Genomic DNA, 25,268 nt, shown 5'->3' with positions numbered 1-25,268 from the left:
GCTCCTTTATTTTCTTTTTTTTCCTCTTCTTTTAAAAAATTTGTCCCTGAGGAGGGCCTGCCCGCCTCAGGAACACTTGCTGGGCTCGCTTTGCCCCCCGCGTCCCGGTGCATCTTTCTGGCAGCGGCTCCTAACGCGAGTTTAAAGACATCTTTCCAAACTTCCCAAACCTTCCCGAGGAGGATCGCTATGGAGGAACTCAACGTCGGCACTAATGGTGGCCTGTACCTTTAAGGAGAGCTGGCTGGGGGCCAACGGAGGACCCGGAGTCAGCCCCCCCCCTCCGCCCTTTTAATTTTATTCTAAGTTTCTGGAGATTATCACTCTGCATCTGCAGAGGGTCCCGCCTCGGTCAGAGCGGAGGAGCGCGGCTCCTCGGGGTCCCCTTGGAGCTGCGAGGACTCCATGTTGGATAGGCTGTTGGCTTTTTGTTGTTTGTTTGTTTTTAATTGTCAATTGTATGGTAAATCGGTTGCGCTCGGAGGGTCACGGAGAGTTCAGTTAGGCCGAGGAGCGAGGCTTTTCCCCGGCCGGAGCTGGCGCGGAGGGAAGGACGGAGGTGCGTCTTAACCGCCCCCCGGAAAACACCCCCCTCCGCCGGGAGAGAGCTGGGCTGGGGAGCCAGCGAGTGCCTTTCTCTGCAAACGTGAAACCTGGTCTCGCCCGTCCAAAATGGATGTAAAGCCGCAGCGGGGAGCAGGGGGCGGCCGCGGGGTTCCCCGCGGAGCCGCTGCGCCTCCCGCGGAGGCCACCGCGGTTTACAGCCCCCCGGAGCCGGAGCTCTGGATGCCGCCTTCCCGCAGGTAGTGCTCCCAGAAAACCAGATGCCTTCGCAGGCTTTCCAGACACCCCGCGTAAAACAGGATCACAGGCGGTCCCGCGGCTGCAGGATCTGTAAAAGCCGCCCTTTTCATCTCAGCAAAGAGCGCGGGCTCCGCATGGGGTGCATTAAATACCAGAAACCAATCTCCGCGGCCCTACAAAGCTGAAAATGGTGCCTCACGCTCCTGATAGCCGATGCTGCCGACGAGTCTTTCTTTTTTGTGTGTGTGTTTTGGTTTGGTTTTGATGGCAGCTTGGCAGCTGCTGCGGGCAGACGGGACGGGCTGGAGGGGCTGGGCCCCCGCCCGCGGCCCCGGGCGCAGGTGCCTCCTTCCGCCTCGCCACGCAGCGCCGTGTCAGGAGGACGAGAAGGGCGATAACAGCGATGATGAGGAGCGGGAGTTGCCGTCGGAGGGGCAGCAGCCGCCCATCCCCGTCGCCTCTCGGGGCTGCGGCGGCCGAGGCCGCCCCCTGTTGGGAGCGGGGCGGCACAGCTCCCCGGGGGCCGCCGGGCCGGACCGGGCCTCGGGGGCTCCGGCCCGATGCAGCGCTGGCAGCGGCGCGGCGACGGCCAGGCCCAGGAGAGCACCCGGGCCCTTCGAACGGGGCAGAGGGGCTTTGGCCCCGCCGTCCGGCTCTTGCAGCGGGGGGCGCCGCCCTCCTCCCCGCGGTACCCGGCCTACCGGCTCCCTCCGCGCCCGGCGGGCCCCGGCCGCCCCCCCCCGCCGGGGCAGGTCGGCGTGCACAGGGCAGGCTGCTGGGCCGCACAGCTGCGCATCTGCCGCGGTCCTGCTTGGGCACCGGCGTCTCCAGCCTCCTCGGGCAGTTCCGTGACACTTCGTTATTAGTGTTCTTGTTTTAAGAACTAACAGATGAGAGAAAGAACCCCAACACGCTGGCTTTTGGGTGTCGCAGCGAGCTCCTCGCACACCTTCTTTGCCTCCTCCCTTGCTTAATATGCCCTCGGCTTTCGCATCTTTCCCGGGATTGATCCCATCTAAACCGGACGGGCTCTTTCTGCTGCGGAAGACCGGCCCCCATTCACCCAGCACCAGCGGTGAGGGGCTGGGGGGTCCCCCGGGCAGGAGGCGGCCAGGGGCGAGGGGAGGCTTCGCCCCCGAGGCTGCAGCCCCGGCGCGGTGGTGGGCCGCAGTGCTCCGCAGGCACACGCAGACGCGTGCGGGCCCCCACGCTGACTGCAGCTTCCCCGCGTGTGCCCAGGCAGGTTTCGTATCGCCGCGGCGCTTGCGATCGCTCTTCTCCTCCTGACCCTTCGCAGACAGAAATAAATTAGAATTAAGAGCACCTTCAATTCAGCATTACAACACTACGGGCTTTTTGAGAATGAATAGGGAGCCCCCAAGTGTCGAAATGTCTGTCCCTTTTTTTTTTTTTTTTCCTCCCCCCTTCCGAGGGGAGGGGAAATAAAAAACCGTGAATGGCACTGGTTAGCAAGTTAAAGAGTCCCGTGTGAGGACGCAGACGGTGATCGTGGGACCTGTCGGGGGAAGCGTTTGACTTCCAAGACGGCAGCCTGGTTGTTGCAGGGGTTGGGCCGGGCCGGGTCGGGACGCGGAGCCGCTCCTTGTCGCTCCTGGTACCTCCCCGGGCCGGTGCCCACCCCGGCGGGGCCCAAGGGCTGTCGTCGGGGCTGTCACCGCGGCGCCAGCGCGGAGCTCGGGGCTGCCTCGGCGATCGCGGAGAGCGGGCGGCGGCGCAGCACGGACGCTGCGGCGAGATGGTTTAGGGGGCAGGGGGGAGCGCCTTCCCCGGCCGGCGGGGAAGGGCGAGGACCGGCCGCATCGTCCCCGGGTGGGAGCCACCAGGCCCCGCCGCGGCACCGACCCCGTCGTGGCAGCGGCCTCCCCCCGCCCCCTTCCCGCTCGGGCTCGCTTTGCAAACCTGAAGCCGCCTTTAGCCAGCCGGGAGCGTTTCGTGTCCGCGATGCTGGCTCCGGAGCGGGGAGCGATGGGGTAATGCCCGGCCCGGGGCCCGCGGGTCGCCTGTAGCCCCGGGGCAGCGGGGATGGCCGGGCGGGGTGCAGGGATGGGGTCCCCCGTGTCCAGAGCTGCGGTCCCGTCCCGTCCCGCCGCGGGTGGGGTGCGGTGAGCGGCGGGGCCGGGGCAGGGGGATAGGCGGGCGCGGGCCGGTGCTGCGGCCGCCCCGGGAAGGCGGTGTCCGCGGGGGGGTGGGGGTGCAGGGGTGGGTTCTGCCCGGTGAAGCGGGAGCCGCGACGTGCCTGCGTCTGGCACCGAAGCCTCGGCGGGGAGAAGGGCAGGCGAGTCAGAGTCAAGTTAAAAGGGGCCCGTATGCTTCCGTTGTTTAAACTTGAATGCTCGAAAATGGTCTGAGAAGCAATAAACAATCTGATCCTTTTTCTCCCCCGTCTAGAAATCCACTGCAGTATTAGTCCAAGGAGGTGCTTTGGGGACAGTTGGCAGTACAATGGCTTCTCAGTACCTCGTAGTGGCCCTGGCCATTTTCTCCTCTTTTACCCAGGTTGTAATAGAAGCCAGCTCTTGGTGGTAAGCATCTTGTATCGATTTGATTTTAAAAGGGGGTGTCAAGATTTGCTTTGATTAAATGTCTATTTGCTTCTTACATACTTTGTTTCTGAGGGAGTACCGCATGAACAAGACAGCAGGGGAGTAATGTTTCGGTTGCAATACGTTGTGTAGTAAAATGAACGGGTCTCTCGAATAAGTGTAAATGTACAACATCTCGTGTTGTAAAAGTCAGTTTTTAGAATGCTGTAAAGTAGATTCTCTATGGATTTGGTCATTGGTAAATGACTAGAATTGCCTCTCTTTTAAGAGAGTTATTTCAACTCTCGTAGATCAGAAATTTTGCGTATGTGAGAGAGAATGCTGATTTACAAGTAAAACCTTTTATTAAAGTTTTGTTTTGAACTTTTCTGTAACTTAAATGTTTATAAATATATTTTAGTGCAAAGAAGTATGTTTAAATTTCTGCATTGGCAAATTAATCTGTTTCTGCATAGTTTACGATGTTGGGAGTTCTTGAAATAGGTGTTTCTCTGCTGTTTCGAGTGATTCTTTTTGGATTAATGGCCACTTTTTAATCGAAATTTATCATGTGAAGAGCACTTTAAGAATTAAGAAAACAAAGTTGATTTTGTTTACAGTGAATATACTTGCCTCTGTGTTTTTCTGTGTCCTTTGGAAGAAGCTGGAAGTAGTCTGTAGCAAGTTTCTAACTTCTAGCTTGTTAAAGGTTTCCCTATTTGTTTATAGTAGAACAGATTGAAAAATCCAGACTTAAATCTAAAATGTGTGTTAAAATAAATTGGGGTTTGTGGGGCTTTTGTCATTTTTGCTTTATTTATTTTTCTGGCCTTGAAGTTGTTTGGAGCTTTTGTTATTTTTACTACATCCATTTAAGTTGGTAAAGGACTGCCTAGGTGCAAGTCTTCCAAGTCTGCATCTTACTTCAGTCCCTAATGTATGGTGATAACTACGTGAATGGGAACTAATACTTCTGTTCTGTGCTGTCTTTAAAACAAAAGTTCCATGTTTAAGTGTTTTTTTTCTCACCTGTCAGCAAAACCAGGAGTTGTATACTCATGTATAAGATACAGTTCTGTTTAGGATTTATAGACTTTTTCTTTTTTTTTGAGTCTGGTCTTTATTAATCCAAATCTTTCTTTATGCAGGTCTTTAGGGATGAACCCTATGAACCCCATGAACCCTGTTCAGATGTCAGAGGTGTATATAATAGGAGCCCAGCCACTATGTAGCCAACTAGCAGGGCTTTCCCAAGGACAGAAGAAACTCTGCCAATTGTATCAGGACCATATGCAGTTCATTGGAGAGGGTGCAAAGACGGGCATTAAGGAGTGCCAGTATCAGTTCAGACATAGAAGATGGAATTGCAGCACTGTGGACAACAACTCTGTGTTTGGCAGAGTCATGCAGATAGGTAGGAAGCAACATCTTTATGATTCAAGTCTTGTCTAAGGATGTGTATGGCATGTACTGTTCTGCACTTGAAACTCTTGCCAGGTTCTTACTGAGTACGGTATACAATCAAGTGTTTTTAAAAGTTGGCAAAGGAGTTGTATTATTTTTAGCAGAGGTGATTTCCCACCACTGTTCAGCCATGTGTCTTGGAAGACAAAGTAAGAATATATATTTGCATATGAGAATAGAGGAGAACGGAAAATGCATCCCTGAAATCTCCTTTTAGAAAACCTGAGACAAAATAAAGACAATCTAAGAGAATTAAAACCAGCAGCGTCTTGTAAAATTAAAGATGCCTGTGTCTAGTTCCAAATTTAGTGGCTGCATAGTAAATTGCTCTCGGTCTGGAGGTTAACTGAAAATTGCTGCTCTATTAGTGTTTATAGACAGTTTCTTCTTATTTCCAGATATGGTAACTTTTTTCTCTTTTTGTGAAAGGTAGATTTATGTTAAAGACAATATCACAGGGTAATTTTTATGAAATCAGTTCTATCAGGACACAATGTGTGGTTGCCCTTGTAACTCACATTTAATATAATCACATCGCTGGTAAGAGACAGAGATTTCTGTTTAACATCTTGTCACAATTTGGTGGGCACCCAACCCTTTCCCTGTCAGATCCTTTTTGAAACGTGCTTCTCCAATGCTCACGTGCTGCCTGCCTTTTCTGTCATTTAAGGACCTCATAGTATTTTAAAGTCCTTGGCAAAATTTTAACTGGTGCTGGTGAACTGGGTCCATGGTGAAACCTTCCTCTGACTTTGTCAAGTCAGATTGCTGATTCTGTGTAAGCAGCTGAAAACCGCCTGTTTTTCTGTGTGACAGTTGTGATCTTTCATGTAGTGAGCAATATACTGATGAACTCAGCAGTGCTTTTTAGTTGGAGATGTAAAGTAAAGCTTATATGTCAGTGTTTTTCTGTCCTGCTTTAAAAAAAAAGAAAGTTTTAAAATCAGACTCAAGCTAGGTTTATCTGTAAATGGGCTAACTGCAGTTAAGGTTGAAAGAATACATGGATTCACATTTGGTGTCAGTTTTTGTTAAAAAAAAAAAATATTTGGGGATTGCCAGATGAATAGAAAAAAATGTATTGAGTAAAAGTTCCTAACTGAAGCAGCTGAGTTTAGATAAATAACCTTCCCTATGCTTTTTTGCAAGCACAGTATTAACCCCCCCATAGAGTTTATTTTTTTACCCTACTCAAGCAAAAGTCTAAAAGCACATGAAACATGAAAGAAAACTTTTTCTTTACACCTTTCTGTTCTAATAATCTAACAAATATCAGAAAAATAATCTGTTTAAAATTTAGGCCTTCATCCTTCAGACCATATTGCCTAAGCAAGCAAAAATTAGCTCAAGGGGATTATTGGTGTGAAGAAATGTATAGGAATGGGCCTGTGATTTGTGGTGTCTCTCTCCAGAATAGACATTTCTGCCCTCCCCAAGTACGACAGATCTATTTAAAGGTGGTTTCTTTCAAGTTAAATAACTTTGCCACACCCTTCTGCTGACTGTGACTGTATTAGCTGGTGTCTACACAGCAATTCATCATGTAATTAAGCCACTTATTCTAATTGCAGATGGAAGCAAGGTTAATAGCCATATTCAAGAGTTAAAGAGCCTAAAGAGTGTATTCACTGAGAACAAGAAAGGTGTTGTGGGTAGCAGTTGTATTATTTCATGCTGACCTTTGGTAATGACCAGTTGCAGTTCCTCTGAGTGGAAGGAAAAATGGGTACTTTTAGAGCCTGATTTAATTTTACTTCAGTCTGCCATACCCTGGCTTGTTGGGGACTGTCAGATAACTCCTTACTCTCACTGACATGAGAAGATGGTAGTCAGGAGCTGAATGCACATAGTTTGGGAGGATTTTGTCATCTGAGCTAACAATGCGCTGTTGCTGGCTGTGCACAGGAGAGTGCTTAGCAAAGCACTGACTGACAGCACAGTAATTGCCCCACTGTATAAATGGACAGTCTTTCTTCCAGGATTTATGCTGCAAAGTTAGCTAAAGCTGTACAAATAAACCTAGCATTGGGCTTGGAAACTAGCTCTGTGGCATATTGAACTGCAAAGTTTTAGGGCTTTTGTTCTCTGCTGCTCTCCTTTGCTGCTGGTTCCCAGGTCAGGCCATGGTCCTTGCTGCCTTCACCGCCTTGCGCCATCTCCTGGCTTTGTGGCTGGCCCTGGGCTGGCTGCACTTGGACTTTGCAAACAGCTAAGTGCTAACGTAAAATAAAATAACTGGATCCGCCCCCAACAGCTCAGTGTAGTTGGAGTGCAGTTTATTCCTGTCTGCTGCCTGATGTTGAATGCTTTTAAAATAGAAGACAAAGAACATTTTGTATCTTATGTTCAGGTATAAAAAGAATTGTTCTTGCAGACTTATTCATATCAAGTGTAAAGCTCAGCTCCTTGCTCTGTGGGTGGCTTCCTATAGTGTGTGTATATTGAACAGTTCCATTTCTATGTTTTATATATATATGGGAGAGAGGGGACTCAAACGTGTTTGGAATGTGTGTTTCCTTGCCATGGCTACAATAGAGAGAAATGCTGGACTGTGGGAAAAGACAGATATGTTTGACAGTGAAGGAAAGCACAGTTGTGCCTAAAGACTTAAAGAAAAAAAAAAAAAAACAGAGTAACTCATCCATGGGAAACCATCACTCTTAATGTGTTCCTGGGGTCGATGATGTGAGGCAGTGTTGGCTTGCAACCTGCAGGGGCTTGCAATCTCCTTCAGCAGCTGATGCTATTTTATAATTTGCCTGAATGTTCAGGAAGGGAACTTGGGGGGCATCTCTCCTTTCTGTACCCCAGCCTTTCCTTCCCCTTCCTGCTAAGAGTAAGTTCTTTAAAATATGCTGCAGGACAATAATGAAAGCTAATAAAAAAAAATCAGCTTTATGAGTTTAAATCCTGCAATAAATGTTGTAGTTAACCATGTGAAAGTGTGAGCTAACTAAACATGAAAAAGGACAAAAAGGAACGGAAGAGGCGAGTCCTGTGGTCCAAAGCAGACCATGTTTCTTTCCTTTCAATCTAGTGGAAATTTTGCTTAAGGAATTAATCCAAAAATGTGTGTTACAGAACAAATGGGAACATTAAAATCTGTATGAGGTTCCCCCTGCTATAGTTTGCAGTAAATGCAAGGCATAAGTCACCACGTAAAGCCAAATGTGTTTTAACTGAAAAGGCTACTCCTGTAACCCTTTATACCCATAATTCGTGTAAGTATTTCCATGAGCAGGTGTCTGTGAGAATAGGCGATTGTAAGGGAGGGAACAAAGTGCTTCTCATCTTCCTTAAATCTGATCTTTCCCTACATAAAACTTCTGATTTTTCCCATTTAAAACCAGCATCTATTAATAAAATTAATCCAGTGGATGACAGCTGTTATATTAACAAAGCTGCTCTGAGCATGGTGTCATCTTGATGTTAAATGTGGACCAGACTGCAAATTATTTGTGTTCCAGAAGTGCTTGAAAGCTCTTCTTAGATTTGATCTCTTATGGTAGGTCTTGTACAAAGAGTTTCTGCCTTAAAACGTTGCTGCCTAAATACGTATGACATGTCCAAAACACAACCTCTTAAAACCCTGATTTTACAAAGGTCCATGCTGTTCCCTAAGAAAAATCTTGTAAAATCAAGATTAAAAACTAGATTGATCTATAGATTAGACTAAAGATTATCAATAAAACTTAACTCATATAAATAGAAAAAAAATATATTTAGTCTGTTCTCAGTCATTCTGGGAATCTTTCTTGGAAAAGAGCCAGTGGGATGCTGTCCCTTAAGATGAAAAACAAACTTCAAGTGGGTGCTCTGGTGCAAGTTCTGTGGGTTCATTTGTTTGTTCGAAAGCTTTTCTAGTTGTAGTCAGAACTTGTGGCACCCTTGGAAATGTGGTAGGGGAAGTCAGGATCTAAATAAAGGTGGGATTAGATACTGTCAAAATGATGGTACATGGCCATGTCTTGCATTGTGTGTGTTGTAACTTTTTCTTCTGAAAGTTTGAAACTCGAGGTTTTCAATTTCCATTTAAGGGCACCAGATGCAGGAGAAAACCTTCAAGACCGCCATGTGCCGACGTTTTTTTTTCCTTCCCTGCAATTTGTAGAGACGATTGTCCATGGACTCACTTGACGTATTCACATTAGCTGGAATGGTGGATACTAAACAGCACAGGTTGTCGTTAGTTTTAAATAGCCTCCTACAGAAGTGTCTGGCTTACGCGTAGGGTGAAAAGTTGTGTGTCATTCTGCTGCACATTTCTTTTGATACCAGGAGGCTTTGTAAAACGCTATAACTTTAAATAAATTGGAACAAGTGGGTGAAGTGCATAAATCATGTTTGAGAAGTAGTAATTTAAGAACCAGCCTTTAAAAAGTTGTATTTAAATCTCTTTTTTTCTGAAAGACAGGGATTCTGTTTCTCTTTCTGCCCCTCACACACAGGCACAGTTGCTTTGGCCCTACTGGCATCACGCTCCGGCCCCGATTCACCTCCTCCTGCTCCCTCGTCCAAGTTTTCACCAACGTGAATGAGAAGGTGACTTCCGCTCCTCACAGACACCTTGCATGCTCTAATGGATTGGTTTCGCTCAGTTTTTTCGTAGTGAAGACATTTTGAGGAGCATGGTTCAGGGCCACTCTTCTTTTTAGTGGGTGAATGAATTTTGGTGGCTCATGGAGAGTCTTTGCCCTCCCGGCTCATTGGCAGGCGGGGAGTGGTGTGCGTGAGCTCTCCCCTAACACCAGTTATCTTTCTGCGCAGGCAGCCGGGAGACGGCGTTCACCTATGCGGTGAGCGCGGCTGGGGTGGTCAACGCCATGAGCCGTGCCTGCCGGGAGGGCGAGCTTTCCTCTTGTGGCTGCAGCCGAGCAGCGCGGCCCAAGGACTTGCCCCGGGACTGGCTTTGGGGTGGCTGCGGGGATAACATTGAATATGGATACCGCTTCGCCAAGGAGTTTGTTGACGCCCGGGAGCGCGAGAGAGTTTACCAGAGAGGCTCCTATGAGAGTGCCCGCATCATGATGAACCTGCACAACAACGAGGCCGGGAGAAGAGTAAGTGGCTGCAGAACAGCATGTCCCTCTGCCTCCATCCACGTCCCTCCTTTCAGGGAAAGACGTGCCTTGGTGGGGCACAGAGCAGCACTGGGCGGTGACCAGCCGCCAAGGCTTGTCTCCGTTTCAATGCACAAAACAAGAAAACAGCAAATACAGGGTGTAGGTGGGTGGGGAGTATATGATTTTGTGTTGCTCCTGGCTGGGTGACAGCCCTATTGCGTTCCCCTTGGGGGAGGATTGGGACTGAAGTGTGTTGTGTTTCCCTCTGTATTGTTTCATTAAAAGTGCCCTGTTCACTGTGGATCCTCTGTAGAACAGAATTTTGTTAGTTTGTATTTCCAACCAGGACAGTGTGCGTTGGAGGGAAGAGGGACACGCTGGGCTTCCCAGGCTGAGATCGTGCCGTGGGATTGTTCTGACTTTTTTTTTTTTTTTCTTTCCCTGCTTTAAGAGGATGTGAAAAGCTCCTCCATATTATTAGAAAACATGGTCTTCTGTGGTTAAACATGTCTTTATGGTTTCTTTAATCTCAAAAATGCCTTAAATGAATGGGTGTAAACTTTTCTTTTTTTAATAGTCTGAATATGAAGAGCCAAAATCATTATTTTCCTTGAGCTTGAAGTGCCAGAAATAGTCGCCTGGAGACTTTACACTTGTGTTCTAAGGTGAAGAAGGATGAAAGATAATTGAAAATTAATAGTATTTAAATGTGAGAGGAGGGTGTCTGAAAGCAATGGACAGGCCAATTTGCTATTAGCAAGAAGAAAAATTACACTTTCACAGTTGCTTACAGAGACTCAAGCAGTTTTTTCCTTCCTCAGCCTTGTTTTTGCAGTGCCATTTGGCAGCATTAATATTCTGTAACTGCTGGGTGGAAGTTGTCTACAGTATCATCTAATGTGTCAGACCCCAGGATTTTTGGGGCAGTGTCAACACTGACTCTTATTTCTATTTGTACAGGGCAAATGACTGATATTTCCCTGCCAAAGCTTTGTAAAGAGGATATTGCTATGTAGCTCTGTCTTCCACCCATAGGTGTTTGGGGGTTTCTTCTTGGATGAAGTCTCTCTTGCAGAGCACTATTTGGGATAGGAGGAGGGTGCTGAGCCAGGAGTAGACAATCAGCTGCAGCTGAGCCAGGAGCAGGAGGAATCTTAACTCTTTCCCTAATTGCAGCCTCAAGCTGAGATCAAGAGAGAGTAACTCAGAAAATAAAGGGATATTTTACATTTCTCAATGAAACAGCAAAATCCTTTGCTGGCATGAGAGCAAATTCCTAAAATTTGTCTGCAGCCTGACTGATGCTGCTGGCTGGGCTGCATGTGTGCTGTTGCGGCTGTCTCTGCAGTGGGGAGAGGCTGGCAAGAGCATCCGCCTCCTCCTCCCCGGCTGACCAGGCTGCTGGGGTGCACGGGTGTCAGCTCACTTGTTCTTCCTTCCCAGCATACTGCAGGAGGAAAGAGGATGCTGAGGCGAATATTGTGGAGGGGCAAGTGGGAATGTGACAGAGGGCAGGAAATGAGGGGAATAAATGCTTTCACAGCCATGCTAATCTTTCATCATTGTTTTTTACTTTCTCTCCCTGGCTCCTCCAGACTGTGTACAACCTGGCTGATGTGGCCTGTAAGTGCCACGGTGTCTCTGGTTCCTGTAGCCTGAAGACCTGTTGGCTGCAGCTTGCTGATTTCCGCAAGGTGGGCGATGCCCTGAAGGAGAAATACGATAGTGCTGCTGCCATGAAACTCAACAGCCGGGGCAAGCTGGTGCAAGTCAACAGCCGCTTCAATGCACCCACCATCCACGACCTGGTCTACATCGATCCCAGCCCTGACTACTGTGTGCGCAACGAGAGCACTGGGTCCCTGGGCACCCAGGGCCGCCTTTGCAATAAGACCTCAGAGGGCATGGACGGCTGCGAACTCATGTGCTGTGGCCGGGGGTACGACCAGTTCAAGACGGTGCAGCGAGAGCGCTGCCACTGCAAGTTCCACTGGTGCTGCTACGTGAAATGCAAGTTGTGCACAGAGATTGTGGACCAATTTGTGTGCAAATAGGGGACAGACGAGGTGGGAGGAACTGCAGCCACTTGCCAGCAAGGGGTGCAGGCCCCTCTCCCTTTCCACAGGACTATCTCCACTTTATTTATAGAGTCCAACGAGTTGTTGTTGTCTTTAAAAAAAAAAAATAATAGGTGGGGGGAAGGAGAAGAAAAAAAGAAAGAAAGAAAAAAGAAAAATATAAAGGTTACAAATAGAAGTGCCTGGAAAATCTCTCTGTGTCCATCCCGGAACTGTGTGCGGCTTATATTTTTGGCAATAATGGGGGAGAACCTGAGTATTTATTTTACAAAGTAGAAGAAAAATAATTGACTTTCTTAAAAAATATAGAGTAGTTTGAGGGGAAAATCCAACATATCCTAATTTAGTCCCATGGGACTTAATACATGTGCAGTAGACAGAGCAACCATGTAATGTGCTTGAGATGTTAGAACAGTCCTTATGGATGTGAGAAACACACAGACCTGTCCATGACTTTTAGTTTCAGACACTAGAAGTTATCAGAATAGGATATTTAAAGCTGTTCAGTACATTTAGGGCTCCATAAATAAGGGGTGCATTCATCACAAAGTGCAGTATCGGTTGCATATCTGAATGTGCCCGCTTAAGTACGCAATGTCATCGGACGGTAAAGAGCAAAGGATCATAAAGGCTTCAACTGCGCTATTCCTGAGTCGCTGTGTCTGGTTCCAGAACCTAACAAGACCAAAAAAAGAAGAAAAAAAATCTGCCTCGATGAATAATAAATATATTCTTCAAGGCAGAATTTAGCCTTATTAGCTAATTGTGACGTTCGAGTGTCTCATCTTGCAGAGCAGTACTTCACTGCTGCCGAATGTGGAGAGCAGGTGAGGTGCAGACTGTCTGGAGCACTGTAGCCAGGCAGAGGGGAGCTGCAATGCTTGCAGACAGTTTTGATCTCCCAGCCTGCAAAGCCCATAGAACATAGAATTCCCCAAATTTGAAAATGCCTTAAAAATTGTGTAATAGCTGACTGTCTTTCAAAACACAGCTTGACAAATAACTCCTCTAATTTTATGTGAGAAAATAAATCAATAGATATCCACTCTTGGAATGATTGATTTTTTTTTTAATTTTTTTTTTTTTTTCACAGATTTTGGGAACGCTTTCACTCAAGGAGACAATAGTTTCGTATTTTAATAACATTAACTGACTATTATAGTTCAATGAAATGTTGCAGCAATACCAAATTTATCATCCTATGTCTTTAATACACATGCTTTAGATAATATATTGCAGATATACACTACAACTGTTCAGACTATACTTGAGCAGTTACATATATATGGGAGAACTGTGGTCTACTGGTGTCTGATATTTCAAAGCTTTTTGTACATATATATTTTAATGATTTAAGAAATAGTAAAATGTCTAAATTACAGGGGCAGTTCATCCCCCATTTTCTTTTTCAAATCTTTTCAGGTTTTTAGATTGAGTCTAACCTTTTGGTGTTTTTTATTTTTTTATTACTTTTTAAAAGCTTTTATAATTCAGAAGTTTTAAGGATAATCACAAAGAAGTAAGCCTCTTCCCAGCTTTAGGACTTTCTTGGGTGGTTGGTAGAGGCAGCACCCTGCACTTGAATTGATACTGGTTTAGTGATCACTTCTATTCCACTCTCACGTTAAGGGCATTATTGATTATTGCTGAAAGGAGAGACCTTCCAACTCTAAAATGTGCTGCATTTAGCCCTTGGTTTTCAGTTTTTGAAATGGAAATGGTTATTTGTTGATCAATATGCGTTCCCCTCAATGCTGTGCAGTTACACAGGATTTTGTCATTCGTTCAGATGCCTCTTTCCAACTCAGTTCCATCCACCCAGTTAAAGAAAAGGGTTTTGCAAATAACCAAGTGAGGAAAACCTTTCACTTTAGCCTAGTTGTACTAAAGCCTTAACTTTTCACGAGCCTTTAAGCTGTATCATTAAGTTCATCTTGATCATTTATCAGCTTCTTAAGTGGCGCTTTATTGCTCTTAATTTATTGTACAAGGACATATTTACCCCTCATTGTCAGACATTTGCAAAGAATATCTTTAAAGTAAGATAAATAAATAAAGCACTAATTCATTGAATATGTCATTTTGTTTTTTACTGTACAAAAACCATCTTTTTTTTTTTTTCATTTGCTGAATCACCTCAAGTTCCTTTTTAGCGACTTTTGTCTGAGCAGAACGGAATCTTATGATCCTAGCTATTGAAACACTATTTAATGTAAAATATATTTTACTTGTCATTCAGATATGTAAATCTTCTATGTCCTTTCCTCTGTTCTGTACATTTAATGTACATATTTCTTTCTTGCGTGATTTGTATATTTCACTGGTTTTTTTAAAAAAAAAGAAAGGATTATGCCGTAATGGAAGATAGGCTATAAAAATAAAACTTTGGTTGTATATTGGGAAGTGGTTTTAATTATCTTTCAGAGGAGGGTTTGTTAAAGCAATGAACAGAGTTGATTTTTAAATTTACTATGTGGTAAAACAGGGAAGTGATTGTTCGCCAAACATACAAAGTGTATCTTGAAGTTTTATTTCTATGTTAAGAAGGCATACAGATGAACTACTTTTTGAATAGAAGGAGAACATCAGTCCGTCCCTCCAAAAAGAAATAAATCCAAAATCCCTGTGACTCTGAACTAGAAAGCATTTTAGAGATGGGCAGGTACTTAATTGGCAATGGATAGGGACCTGTGTTAATGTTATTTGTGTGCATATGGATTCCAGGGCTGCTTGTAGGGATTCTGGGATAGTGGGGCCTGATCCTGTGAACAGCTTTCTCCAATAATGCCAGTGATGGCAGTAGGATCTTTGTATGAGCGAAGGTTTCCGACATGAAAAGTTTTCGGGACTGGGTTTTGTACGGTTTGGGTTGTGCATGCAGTTGCGGGGGTGTGATTCCCCACCCATCAGTCTGGCTGCATTTGAACTGCAAGGTGAAAGCTCACCAGTTTTTCCTTAGACTTCTTGCTGAGAAATCGAGCATGTATGGAGGTAAGAATCCTTTTTTTTTAAAAAAAAGGCAAAACACAATGAAGTATTAGTAGTAAGGAAGTAAAGCAGAAAATTAAAATTAATGTAAAAAACAAGCCTTTTGGTTTGAGACTGGCTTTTCTTTGAACTGATTTCATGAGTAAGTAATAATTTTTTTCTGCTATAGGGAGCTTGATGAATTAGTGGCCTTTTTCTACCTCTCTTCTGCTTCTTTTTTCTTTTTTTTTTTTTTTTTCTTTTTTCTCAAGGATAACCTTCTAACATATCGAAACTCCTTCTGGCTGCCAAGAATGTATTATCCCGCAAACCAGTAGACCAACATCGTGTGTTTAAAATAGCGATTCTGGGCAAATGCAACGTTCTGTGGTCCTATTACTGACATCTGGTTCAGTTTTCCTTCACTTGTATATTGACCAGTATTCCTTATTGCAAAAACACAACCCCTATTTAGAAAAGTCAGCATTTTTTTGGACTGGATTGTATTCAAGCTCTTCTCAATAACAGAAAAGTTACCAAAAAATTTCTTTATTGGCAGCAGTAAATATCTGTATTCAAAATAGTCATTATGGGCTCAGATACAAGAGAATTGTTTTTAATTTGCAGCAAAGTTTATCTGTTTAATTTTGTTAAAAATGCTGTTATCCCATGGTTCAGAATCTTGTATTTTTAGTAATCTCTTCAAATCTTTGTGTTCGGTTATGGCTTTGCCAATACCGATTTTCACCCTGTTTTTGCAAAATGTTGAAGCCCCAGGTGGTGGCAGGAAGTGTACCAGGAACAGGCAAGAAACGTGAAGAAGTGAATGGCAGCTTCGAGTCAGGCACTGCATGCAGAAAGGAAGCTAAACCCCTTCCTCTCTGAAGGATATGTTTGACAGAACCGTCTTGTGAGGATGATAGAAAACTTGTAGAAATTGGTGCTGAAGCTGACAAAGACTGCTTTCCTTTAGGTAAGGATTCTTGAGAAATAATATCTAAACTGTTAGGATAGTCATTGTTTTGCTGAATCAGGAAAGACATCTAGTTTTTTCTTCTGGACTGTATGCTAAAGGAACTATGAAAACAAAGGGGAAAAATAAAGCTCTCAGAAATATAGATAAATATATTCATGTATAGCTTATGTACATACTTGCTGACTATGGTAGTCTTAAAATTGCTTATCTATGATTGAAGTCTGGAAGGCAGGCAAATCTGTTCTTGCGCTCTTCAAACTATTTAAAATCCTTGGGGGGGGGGGGGGAGAACTTTCTCCCCTACTACAGGCTCTGGTATGTCTGTTTATGTTGCAGCGGGATAAATGAACCACATAGGAGTGCAGTGAGGGGTTTGTACAGGCAATTTCATTTTTTAAAAGGTGCGATTAAAAAAATTCAATCTGTCTCATTCTCTGCTCTTATATGAGATTGCGTGTGTGCATTTGTATATATTCTGCTGGTATTTTCCAATTGTGTTGGCCAAATTCTGCTTTTAGTTATGGTTAGGCATCTCTCCTGACTTTGGTGGTGTCATATGAGCCTGACATTTTTCGACCAGACGTGAAGGCCCCCCTGCTCAAAGAGAATGCATATGAAATATATCAGCCTTTCTTCTGCTGTCTGGTTATTTAAACATGGGTAACTGAATTATTGTGAAACAAATTCTGGGACTGCAGCTGCAAAAGCAGTAATACAGTATATTTACAGTGATGTTTCTATGCCATACCTCCTAATTTCCCTGTTGATTTCCAGTGCAGACAGAAAGTCTAGAATGCATGTGGTATGTTCCTCATCATATATTTTATAAATGTGAAATAATGATTTGTCAATTACTGTTTCTATTATAGAGATAAAATTAGATATTTCGGGCTCTCATGATTTCTTGAAGACCTCTTACCTTTGGCTATATTGAAGGTTGCTGGCTAGGAGTGTCGTTGAGCAGTGTGATGTGAAGTTGCGTTTGGTAATGTCTCTGAAACCTGGGCTGTGCAGTGTGAATATTGGTACACTGTATGCTTTTATAGCTAATGTTGGTTTATGTTGTGTTATCTTTCCCAGCAGTCCTGCCTTCTCAAATGGTAGTTGAACAGCAGCAGTCAAAATGCTCAGCTGACAAAGAACCCCTGGACACTCAATGGGCAGTTATTCAAACACTTTCTGAACCAGTTTGTCCCATTGTTGATTTATTCCAGATCCATTGCAAGGAATTTAAAAAATGCAAACTATAGTGTAGAGTTCATAGTGTGGCTCAGAGTTCCTTTTGGTTTGGTTTTGTTTTTATAAAGCAACCCATTCCAAAATTCGTTTTAAAAAAAGTTTTTTTTTTAAAGTCCTTGTCTGGGAGGCATACCCCAAGGAAAGGAAACAATTCCTGCAATAAAAGATGATAATCTCTGTGCAGTTCCTCCAGTGACTTCCAGGACCTCAGTGGCAGGTTACGTTGTGAGGACCACTTTCAGAAACCACCCACTGCTCAGGGTGTCCTCCTGCTTCTCCCCTGGCAGTTAATTAGCAGAGTGCAGCAGCTGCAGCTTGCCAGTTGTTAAAGACTTAGCTGCTGCTTTCTGCCTTTTGTTTCTACCAGAGAAGCAAGCCCATCTGCTGGTAGGTTTTCCTGTTGTTTTTCATAAGGAGAATTTCATTTTTATACATCTTTTCTCAAGTATGGGCTGGGATTTACTTTCCATGTCTATTGATTTCAGAAGAGCTAATGCTTGGTAGGCAAATAGTTTTAGGACTTCTCAAGTATCTCTTTGCTTTGTAAATCAGCAACCTTGAAGGAGTAAAGGGTAATCCCTGAGCAAACTTGAACTGGCCGTTACTTGGGTCAGGGAGATTGAGGTCATTAATGCTATAAAATACTGTTCAGGTGTATTTTTGTGCTTTCCTTTGGGTGACAGGCTTCACAGCATGAAAAAGAAAGTTGCTACTCAGCAAGATGTGAACTAGTAAATACCTGAAGAAAATGGGGAAAAGACCAAGTTATGGTGGGCGAATACATGGACTTCGTTAGCAGTTCTCATTGTTGTTGATTGACACTCATATAAAACCAAAGATCTGTGTATTTCTGTATTTATGCTTTCTGGATGAAAGTATTCCCTTGATGATACTTTCATCTTACATACTACAATTGTGAATAAAGAGCCTGTAGGTAGTTCAAATTTGAGGACTTAATGAGCCAGAAGTAAAACCATAAGGAAAGAAGCAGCTCCAAAAAAACACTATAAAGAAAACGAACAGTCCAAGATGAGTTAGTGTTGCAATAGTTCTCGAGCAGGCAAATAGTTACTTCAGTCAAAGACAGTATGTCCATTTTAAGCCGCAGTGCCATTTCATTTATGTATGTACAACTGGGCAAATGCAAATGGTAGTAGTCTGGGAGCAATTCCTTGGTAGTTATATGCATTATGTGCAATGCTTGTTAGTTATGTCCTCTGACAGTCCTCAGTATGCATGATGACATGCTTGTACCTGAAAACAGGTGATTAGATTTTTTTTTTTTAATTTGTAAAAATATTATGGTTTGCATTTCATTATATATAAGAATTTTTTTTTTTTTGCTGCAGCCTTCTAATGTTTATGGGAATCTGAATAGCTGATAAAAATTGTGGGAGAGGGTGCAACACCTTGGCATGAGCAGCAGCTGTACACAGCCTAGGGAATGTGAAGTGGAAGTTTCTTCATCCTGATGTTGTCCCCTGTAACAAGGCAGTATGTACAGATCCGGCATAACAGATGCTTTGGAAAAGAATGACAGGAGGACTTCATGAACGGAGGACATAATTCATTCATAGTAAGTACAAGGTCTGGTGTACTAGTGTTGCCTTTGCCATGTCATTTGCGTGCAATATATATTTCTATAAGAGCATGTCAAATTCTAAGATCTTTACTCAAACGTAAGGTCTTTATTATAGCAGATTAAAAGCAGAATAAGCTCTAATGAAGCCAGATGTAATAGGAACTGAATATGGCCCTTGTTCTTACATTCAAGTGGATTTTGTTGTTACCTTGTTAAGATTCAAACCATGTCTTCAGGATTTGGCTGACTGAAATGATAGATTAGTCAGTGTGGAGGATTTTATGGATAATACATCACTTTTTTTTTTTTTTTTTTTTTTTTAGGGATGATATATGCCTTTTCTGGAGGGCATTTTTATCATAGAATCTGCTTTAATTTGTAATGTAGTTTCTGATCCTCTCTGTGGTTAGAGAATATGTGGAAACATCTATGCCTTGTGTAGACTCTGTCATCTCTCATATCTTACTGTCCTCCTTGGTGGTGTGTATTTTGAACACTTTCAGTTACTCTGACTTTAGTGTTTTAAAGCCTGACTCTTGAAAGTAGAGATCTTGTAAGACCCCTGACTTGTGGACCTTACTGTAGGAGATCTGTTGCCAAGTTTAGTGGAAATACTTAGCATAAATGAGTGGCAAAATTTAAACATTTATGTGAGGAGCCATCTTGACTCTACATTTAAAAAAATCTAGGTGAGTACGATTAGGAAAAGATGTGTTTTCTTCACCTTATTCTCATGAAGAACTGAAGACATCTATCCCCCATGTCTAGGTGAACTTCTGGAAGGAATAAAAGACCAGTGTCAAATGGTAGCCAACTCTTTCCCTCTATGTCATGATCCTAATGTACTTTTATTATACTTTGAGATCCTAAGGCTATGTTGATCTGCTACATGATTATATGATGCTCCCAGACACCTGTGTAAATAGCAAACAGAGAGGCTTTTTATAGATACTAGATTTTAGATAAGTGGCTCTAAGAAGTAATATAGGATCCCAGCTGTAAACCCCTGCTATACATACCATGTATTTTTGGTTGTTTATTATGAGAAGTACAGAAGCTGTTCTTCATAGCATGATTTTTGTAAGGCTTGCATATGTAAATATTAAAGGGACAAGCATTAGAGAAACCACTAAATGAATAGCTTCACATTCCTAATTCCTGATGCTGAAGCTGATTTCCTTAAATGTTGCTCTGCTAACATTCAGATCTGCGTGCTGTTTAAGCTTCAGGGAGGAACTGTGCAATCTTTCAGCCCTGGCCTTCTCTGGGTGTAGATCTCAACCAGCGATCTTTAATGGTAACAGATGTTTGCTGGAATCCTCCTCAGGGCACTGATGTTCTGGGTCAGGAGCTTGTGGTGTTAAATCAAAGCACCCTGTCTGTCAGTGCCCGCTGAGGATCTGGCCCTCTGCAGGGACCACATGTTTCAGGGAGTTGATTCTGGTGTAGGATTCACCAGGGATAAAATTGGTAGGAACTCTCCCATCTCAGCTCCATCCTGCAGTAGGAGTGTCCTGGTACAATTCACTTTGCTTGCATTAATGAGAATAGACTAGAATCTCAAGGGAGTGTCTTTTTTTTTTTTTTTTTTTTTTTTTTTTTTCCCTTTTTTTACAAATCTGCTGACTTGTAAGAAGCAAACCTGTTCCAGTGGTCCTTGATAGGTACAATTCTGCGCCGCTGAGGCATTACAGTCCTCAGATCCCTGAAAAAAGTGTCCCTGAAATCTACAGGAAAGTACATTGAATAGTTCCCCCTCTATGCTTCACTGGGATGGTGAGGAACTGCAGTGGTGAGTGAACTGTTGTTTACCAGTATTTATAGAGGGAGGTTGATTTACATTATTGCATTTTTAGTACTTAATAGGGCACCTATTAAGAATGAATCATGATTTTTCTTCCAAAAATAGGGTGAGGAAAATTGAAGAGAGAATACAAAAATGTGGATGTGGCAATACTGGCATGATACTGTTCCTGTTTGTACAGTGTTAGCAGATGATTCTGCAACAACGTAGCTGTAATTAATAGTTTGTGTGTGGCTTGCAGCCGACTGACCCATGACTTCCCCTGGAGTCAAGGTTTCCTTATCCAGCCATTTCTTGCAATACAGTGAAGAATAAAAGAGTCACACGAGACACTTTATTTGAGCACCTCAATTAACAAGAAAGTGCAGGGTAAATTCAGTGGCACTGATGAAACTTCTGCTATAAAGAAGCTGTGTACAAAGAAGTAATTTAGATTCAAGATGCTTTGAATTCTGTGCACATTTCTTACATTTAAATGATCTCATTATTACCCAAACTGAAATGTATTCAATGGTGATGATATGCCTTTTATTTTGCAGGGGCAAATGGGCAATAATATCAAACGTGATTAGTTAGGACACAAAAACACATTATGCAGCATGGCTTATAGGACTTGAAGTGCCAGACCCATCAACGTATTAGAATAAGTAACAAAATGCCACAATTAATTAATCCAAGAAGATTTTTTAGTGGTTGTTAATTTTTTTCCCCGGTACTCAGACCGATTTGTCATGTTGGTGTTTATTAATTTAACATTTGATCTGAAAAAAATTCCCCAAACTTCAAAGTTCAGCCTGTTCTTTAAGAGCAATCCAAAAATATGTTTCTTCAGGCCCCAGGCATTTCTGAAGTAGCTGAAGTTAAACAAAACCCATTTATTTCAAACTCTGCAAATGTTCTAAAAGCTTTAAAGTGGTTCCTCACAGGGAGCCGGAGCAGAGGGGGAACCCCTGGGTTATTTTCGTTGCTGTGCAGTGGCACATGGTTTCCTGGAGGAAAGCTCCAGAATTATCGCTTTTCTGTGTGTTTGTGTATGTTTTTCCTTCCTCTTTTCACCTCTGTCACTGAGCTCCTCTCTACTCCTGTGCTTGAATCCCCTGTTGAGAAAGTCTGGAGAAGGTAGGGGTTAGATCATCCTTCCAGCAAGGATAAACTGAATTCATGTCTGAATGAGAAGATGACTCATGTCAGATGTGATTTTTTCCTAAGCTCCATGTTGGAAGGGATGAAGAAGGACTTTTTTTTTTATCTTGAGGAACTGCACTACCATGCTGGGGTCTGAGCAAAGTGTTTCCTTGGTGTGTTTCACTTTCGTAAACCGTGTTTTTGCTCTGCAGTAAAAGAGCATTGGTAAACCAGGCTGTATTTTGCTGGTTCCTTTTGCTGTTGTAACAGCATCCCTGAGGTTACAAGTGGTGTTGAGAACTCTTCTCTGGAGTAATTTTGGTGTGGTCTTAATTCATTTTCCCAAGCAAAGACTAGTATTCGCATAAGATGACAACATGGCTAATTCACCTTAAATGCAGGCTCTGAACATATAGAGGCATTTCTAGGGGAATTGCTTCATTACTCTGAGGAAGCCCAACCCAAACTAGTAATTCTGTATCCAGTTCAGTTAATATTTGTGTTTGTTTGAAGGTTTTCCATTTACAGTTTCTGGAAATTTCTGCCCAGTGTGTCCTGCCTTATGAGAAGCACTTTCAGCTCACAGCACTATTTTAAGTGGGCTAGAGCACTTTTCGGGACTTGGTTGTCAACGTAATGCATCTTGCAGTGGGGAGTCCAATTAACTTCTCCCAGACAATAGTATTGTATTTTAAAATATGTGCTGTTGCACTTACCTCATATGATAACTAGTTGTGCCTCATCACAGGCAAGGGTTTGACATATGTTGCAAAATAAAAGTTGCCAGTCATGGACACTTTTTTGGGTGTTTTCATCTCCAGCAGTGCTGTCATGATCTCTACCAGCGAAATCGTCTCCCACTGAGAGCATAACACAAATTCTGCCAACAGCCTGCTTCCAGATGTGTTATGTGGCATTGAACCAGTGACCAATGATGCTATTTCAATCTTGTGTGATAATTAACAGCAAGAAGGGCACCCTGACATCCTCAAATATCAATGTGCTATTAAGCTTTTTGTATGACAGGTCAGTGGCACTGAGTGATGAGGTTTGTTTTCAGTTGGTAGTCACCTGCTTTTTTCCAGATGTGGCCTTCCTGAAACCAGTCCTGGCTGGGACCCCTGGGCATGACCCAAGCTCTCACTCACCCACATCGCAAAACCCTAAACACCTCCTGAATTTGTGTGCTCAGCAGCTTTGGTTTGCATAGGCTCTTTTCTTGGAGAACAGAAGGAGATCCACAGCCCCGCTCCAGCCATGATGCCCTCCTGCACAGCTGCAGAGACATCGTCCTTTCCCGGGAGCCGGGCTGGGAGGGTGAAGGTAAAGAAACATATGATCAGAGTGGGTTGAGCAGTGGGGTGCAGAGTGGGGCATCATGCTGGTGTCGTGCTAATAACATTGGTATGTTTTATACCACAAGCATTTAGCCTCCTGCTGATGTCATGCTGCTGATATAACACCCACTGCTATGTGGACCCACGGGGCTCCAACACACAGCCTTTACAGCTGCATGCATAGCTCTGTCCAAATGTGCTCTCTGGCACACAAACACTCATTTACACCTGTCAATGAAACAGGGAAATACCAAAACTTACATTTTTTGCACTTGAATGGTGAAAATCACATCATGTAGAATGTGACATGCATTAGTTGTAAAGCTGCCTTAAAAAGTGCCATTCTTCCCAGGAAAAGTAATTTTGGTCCTTAGAAAGTAGTGAACAAAGTGGCATACCCTGAATACTGTTTACTAGCTTGGTCTTGAGCTGCCTCTTGGAGAGCACTCTTGTAATGGTGAACACGCTGAGTTAGTGTGGCCTCAGCCTTCTCCATGAGTCAGATGAGTTGTGCTCCCACTGAAATGTAAGTAAAAATATTGGAGGCTGTAGTAGGGACTGCAGGTTGGAGCATTCAGTCTCCGTGTTCATATATTAAGTAGAACAACTCTGCTGTGGTGTTAATACCTTTGTCTTATACTCACAAGAGAAGTAAATGAGCTTTATCTGGATTTTCAGTGGAAGAAACAGCAGTGCTCTTTTAGTTGTGGCATTTGAATTAGCTTTTCAGAGCTGATTTGACTGCCTGCTGCTTTTGAGACAGGCAGTAGAGCCAATCTCATTTTGTATGTTGAAAATGTTACAGCAGTAAGAAATATATAATTAGAAGGGAAAATATTTAAAATAGCTGTATGTCTTAATGTCAGTTCAGATTGACATTTGTGCATGCAGCCTCGCTTTTCTTTTTCTTTGTAATTAATCATTATTAGTGGAGACATGTCAGAATTTGTAGTTAGATTCAGCTCTTACGGTGTTTCTCGTTTCTTGGTAAGTTTTGTGTTCTGGAGGTCTATGAAAAAAAACTACTTTAGGTTTTGTTTTCATGGCATGACAAAGTGACCTGTGACAATAGATAATTGAATTTCCAGCCTGTTTTCCTCTGAGAGGTCGAAATAATACATCAGATAATGCATTAGTGATGATGCTTTATCTGCTATAGCCACCAGTGTGAAAAAACTGGGCAAGGGTTTCACATCTGAAAATCTCTGGTGCTGCATGAGATAATGTTGCTGTGAACCAGCCATCCATTTCTTACATAGATCTGCTTAGGGTTCATCAGTTGAAATGGTAAAAAAAACCCCAACAGAACAAAACAGATGAAAATAGACCAAGAAGGTTACAAGTTACAAGCAGCTCAATCAGGAAATCACACTGTGTATGTTTTTTTTCTTTTCCTACTGTTGGTGCCAAAGGAGCAGAACACCCTATGTTGGGGAGAGAAATTCACTATTGTTGGGCAAATACTTCTGAAAAAGCTCAGGGAATGTCACCTCTTGGACTTTCCTTTCCTGGCTATTTTAACTTAAACAGACTGTAAACCTGGTGTAAACCTTATAAAAGCTGGACTGCAGCTAGGGAGGTTTGAATAGTTATCCAGGCCCTTGCTCCCTGGTCAGTGTCCCCCTCTGTTGCACATCATATGCACAGTGTCCTAAAGCCAACTTGCTGTTCATCACACACGATAGTTCTACCACCAAGGATGGAGAGATGAGTGAATCCACAAGATTGTTAAGACATGTCTTTGTAGCTAATACAAAATCTTACCAGTTGTCTGGAAAAAATGTCACAGTGGATAGGCTGTAAATGCAACTGTATTTTTTACCTACTTCTCTGATTTTTTAGAAATGTGATTTCAAACCAAAATATTTAGTAGAACTCAAGCTGACTTCATGGCTATGTCTTATTTTCTTCCTCTCTGTGTGATATTCCACCCATGGTTTACTAAGTGGTGCAATTTTGATTTTTCTTCTCATCACAAGTCTAATGGGTGAATGGTGATAAGTTTGTAGCTTTGGAGAGATTTTCTTGGCAGTTTCAGTCTATATTTCTGACAGGAAATCATTTTCTCCCTTGAGTTATGATTGCTGGGTTACATGAGTGCAGTCTAACCACCGCTCAACTGCTGTTTGTCTGCCGTCTTTCTGGTCTTATGAGAAGGCCAAACTGCCCCAATGTGAAACATAAAATTAGATGAATGCTGCAGGAAGGGAATAACAACATCATTTTCTGTGATCTCTTGTGATTTTATTTTACCACTGTTATCTGAAAAGCATCTTCAATCCCACT

At 43.3% G+C, this 25,268-nt stretch overlaps 1 protein-coding gene across 1 annotated transcript; it reads left to right on the top strand.

Annotated features, from left to right (window-relative positions):
- Window positions 1-3,213: 3,213 nt before the first annotated feature.
- Window positions 3,214-11,928, top strand: WNT5A (Wnt family member 5A). The gene is made up of 4 exons (XM_009959823.2): window positions 3,214-3,347; window positions 4,496-4,761; window positions 9,579-9,871; window positions 11,470-11,928. Exons 1-4 carry the CDS (start codon window positions 3,268-3,270, stop codon window positions 11,926-11,928), a joined length of 1,098 nt encoding a protein of 365 aa, XP_009958125.2. The 5' UTR covers window positions 3,214-3,267.
- Window positions 11,929-25,268: the final 13,340 nt, after the last annotated feature.

Source organism: Leptosomus discolor, chromosome 9 (assembly GCF_034619465.1).
Source record: "Leptosomus discolor isolate bLepDis1 chromosome 9, bLepDis1.hap2, whole genome shotgun sequence".
Classification (NCBI taxonomy): domain Eukaryota; kingdom Metazoa; phylum Chordata; class Aves; order Leptosomiformes; family Leptosomidae; genus Leptosomus; species Leptosomus discolor.
This window is presented reverse-complemented; position numbering and strand designations above follow the sequence as displayed.

Bases quoted from the DNA above. Each gene is read 5' to 3' on its own strand.
- WNT5A (XM_009959823.2), top strand. From the start codon at position 3,268: ATGGCTTCTCAGTACCTCGTAGTGGCCCTGGCCATTTTCTCCTCTTTT. The intron at 3,348-4,495 runs GTAAGCATCTTG...TTCTTTATGCAG, and splicing joins ATAGAAGCCAGCTCTTGGTG to GTCTTTAGGGATGAACCCTA. The intron at 9,872-11,469 runs GTAAGTGGCTGC...TGGCTCCTCCAG, and splicing joins ACAACGAGGCCGGGAGAAGA to ACTGTGTACAACCTGGCTGA.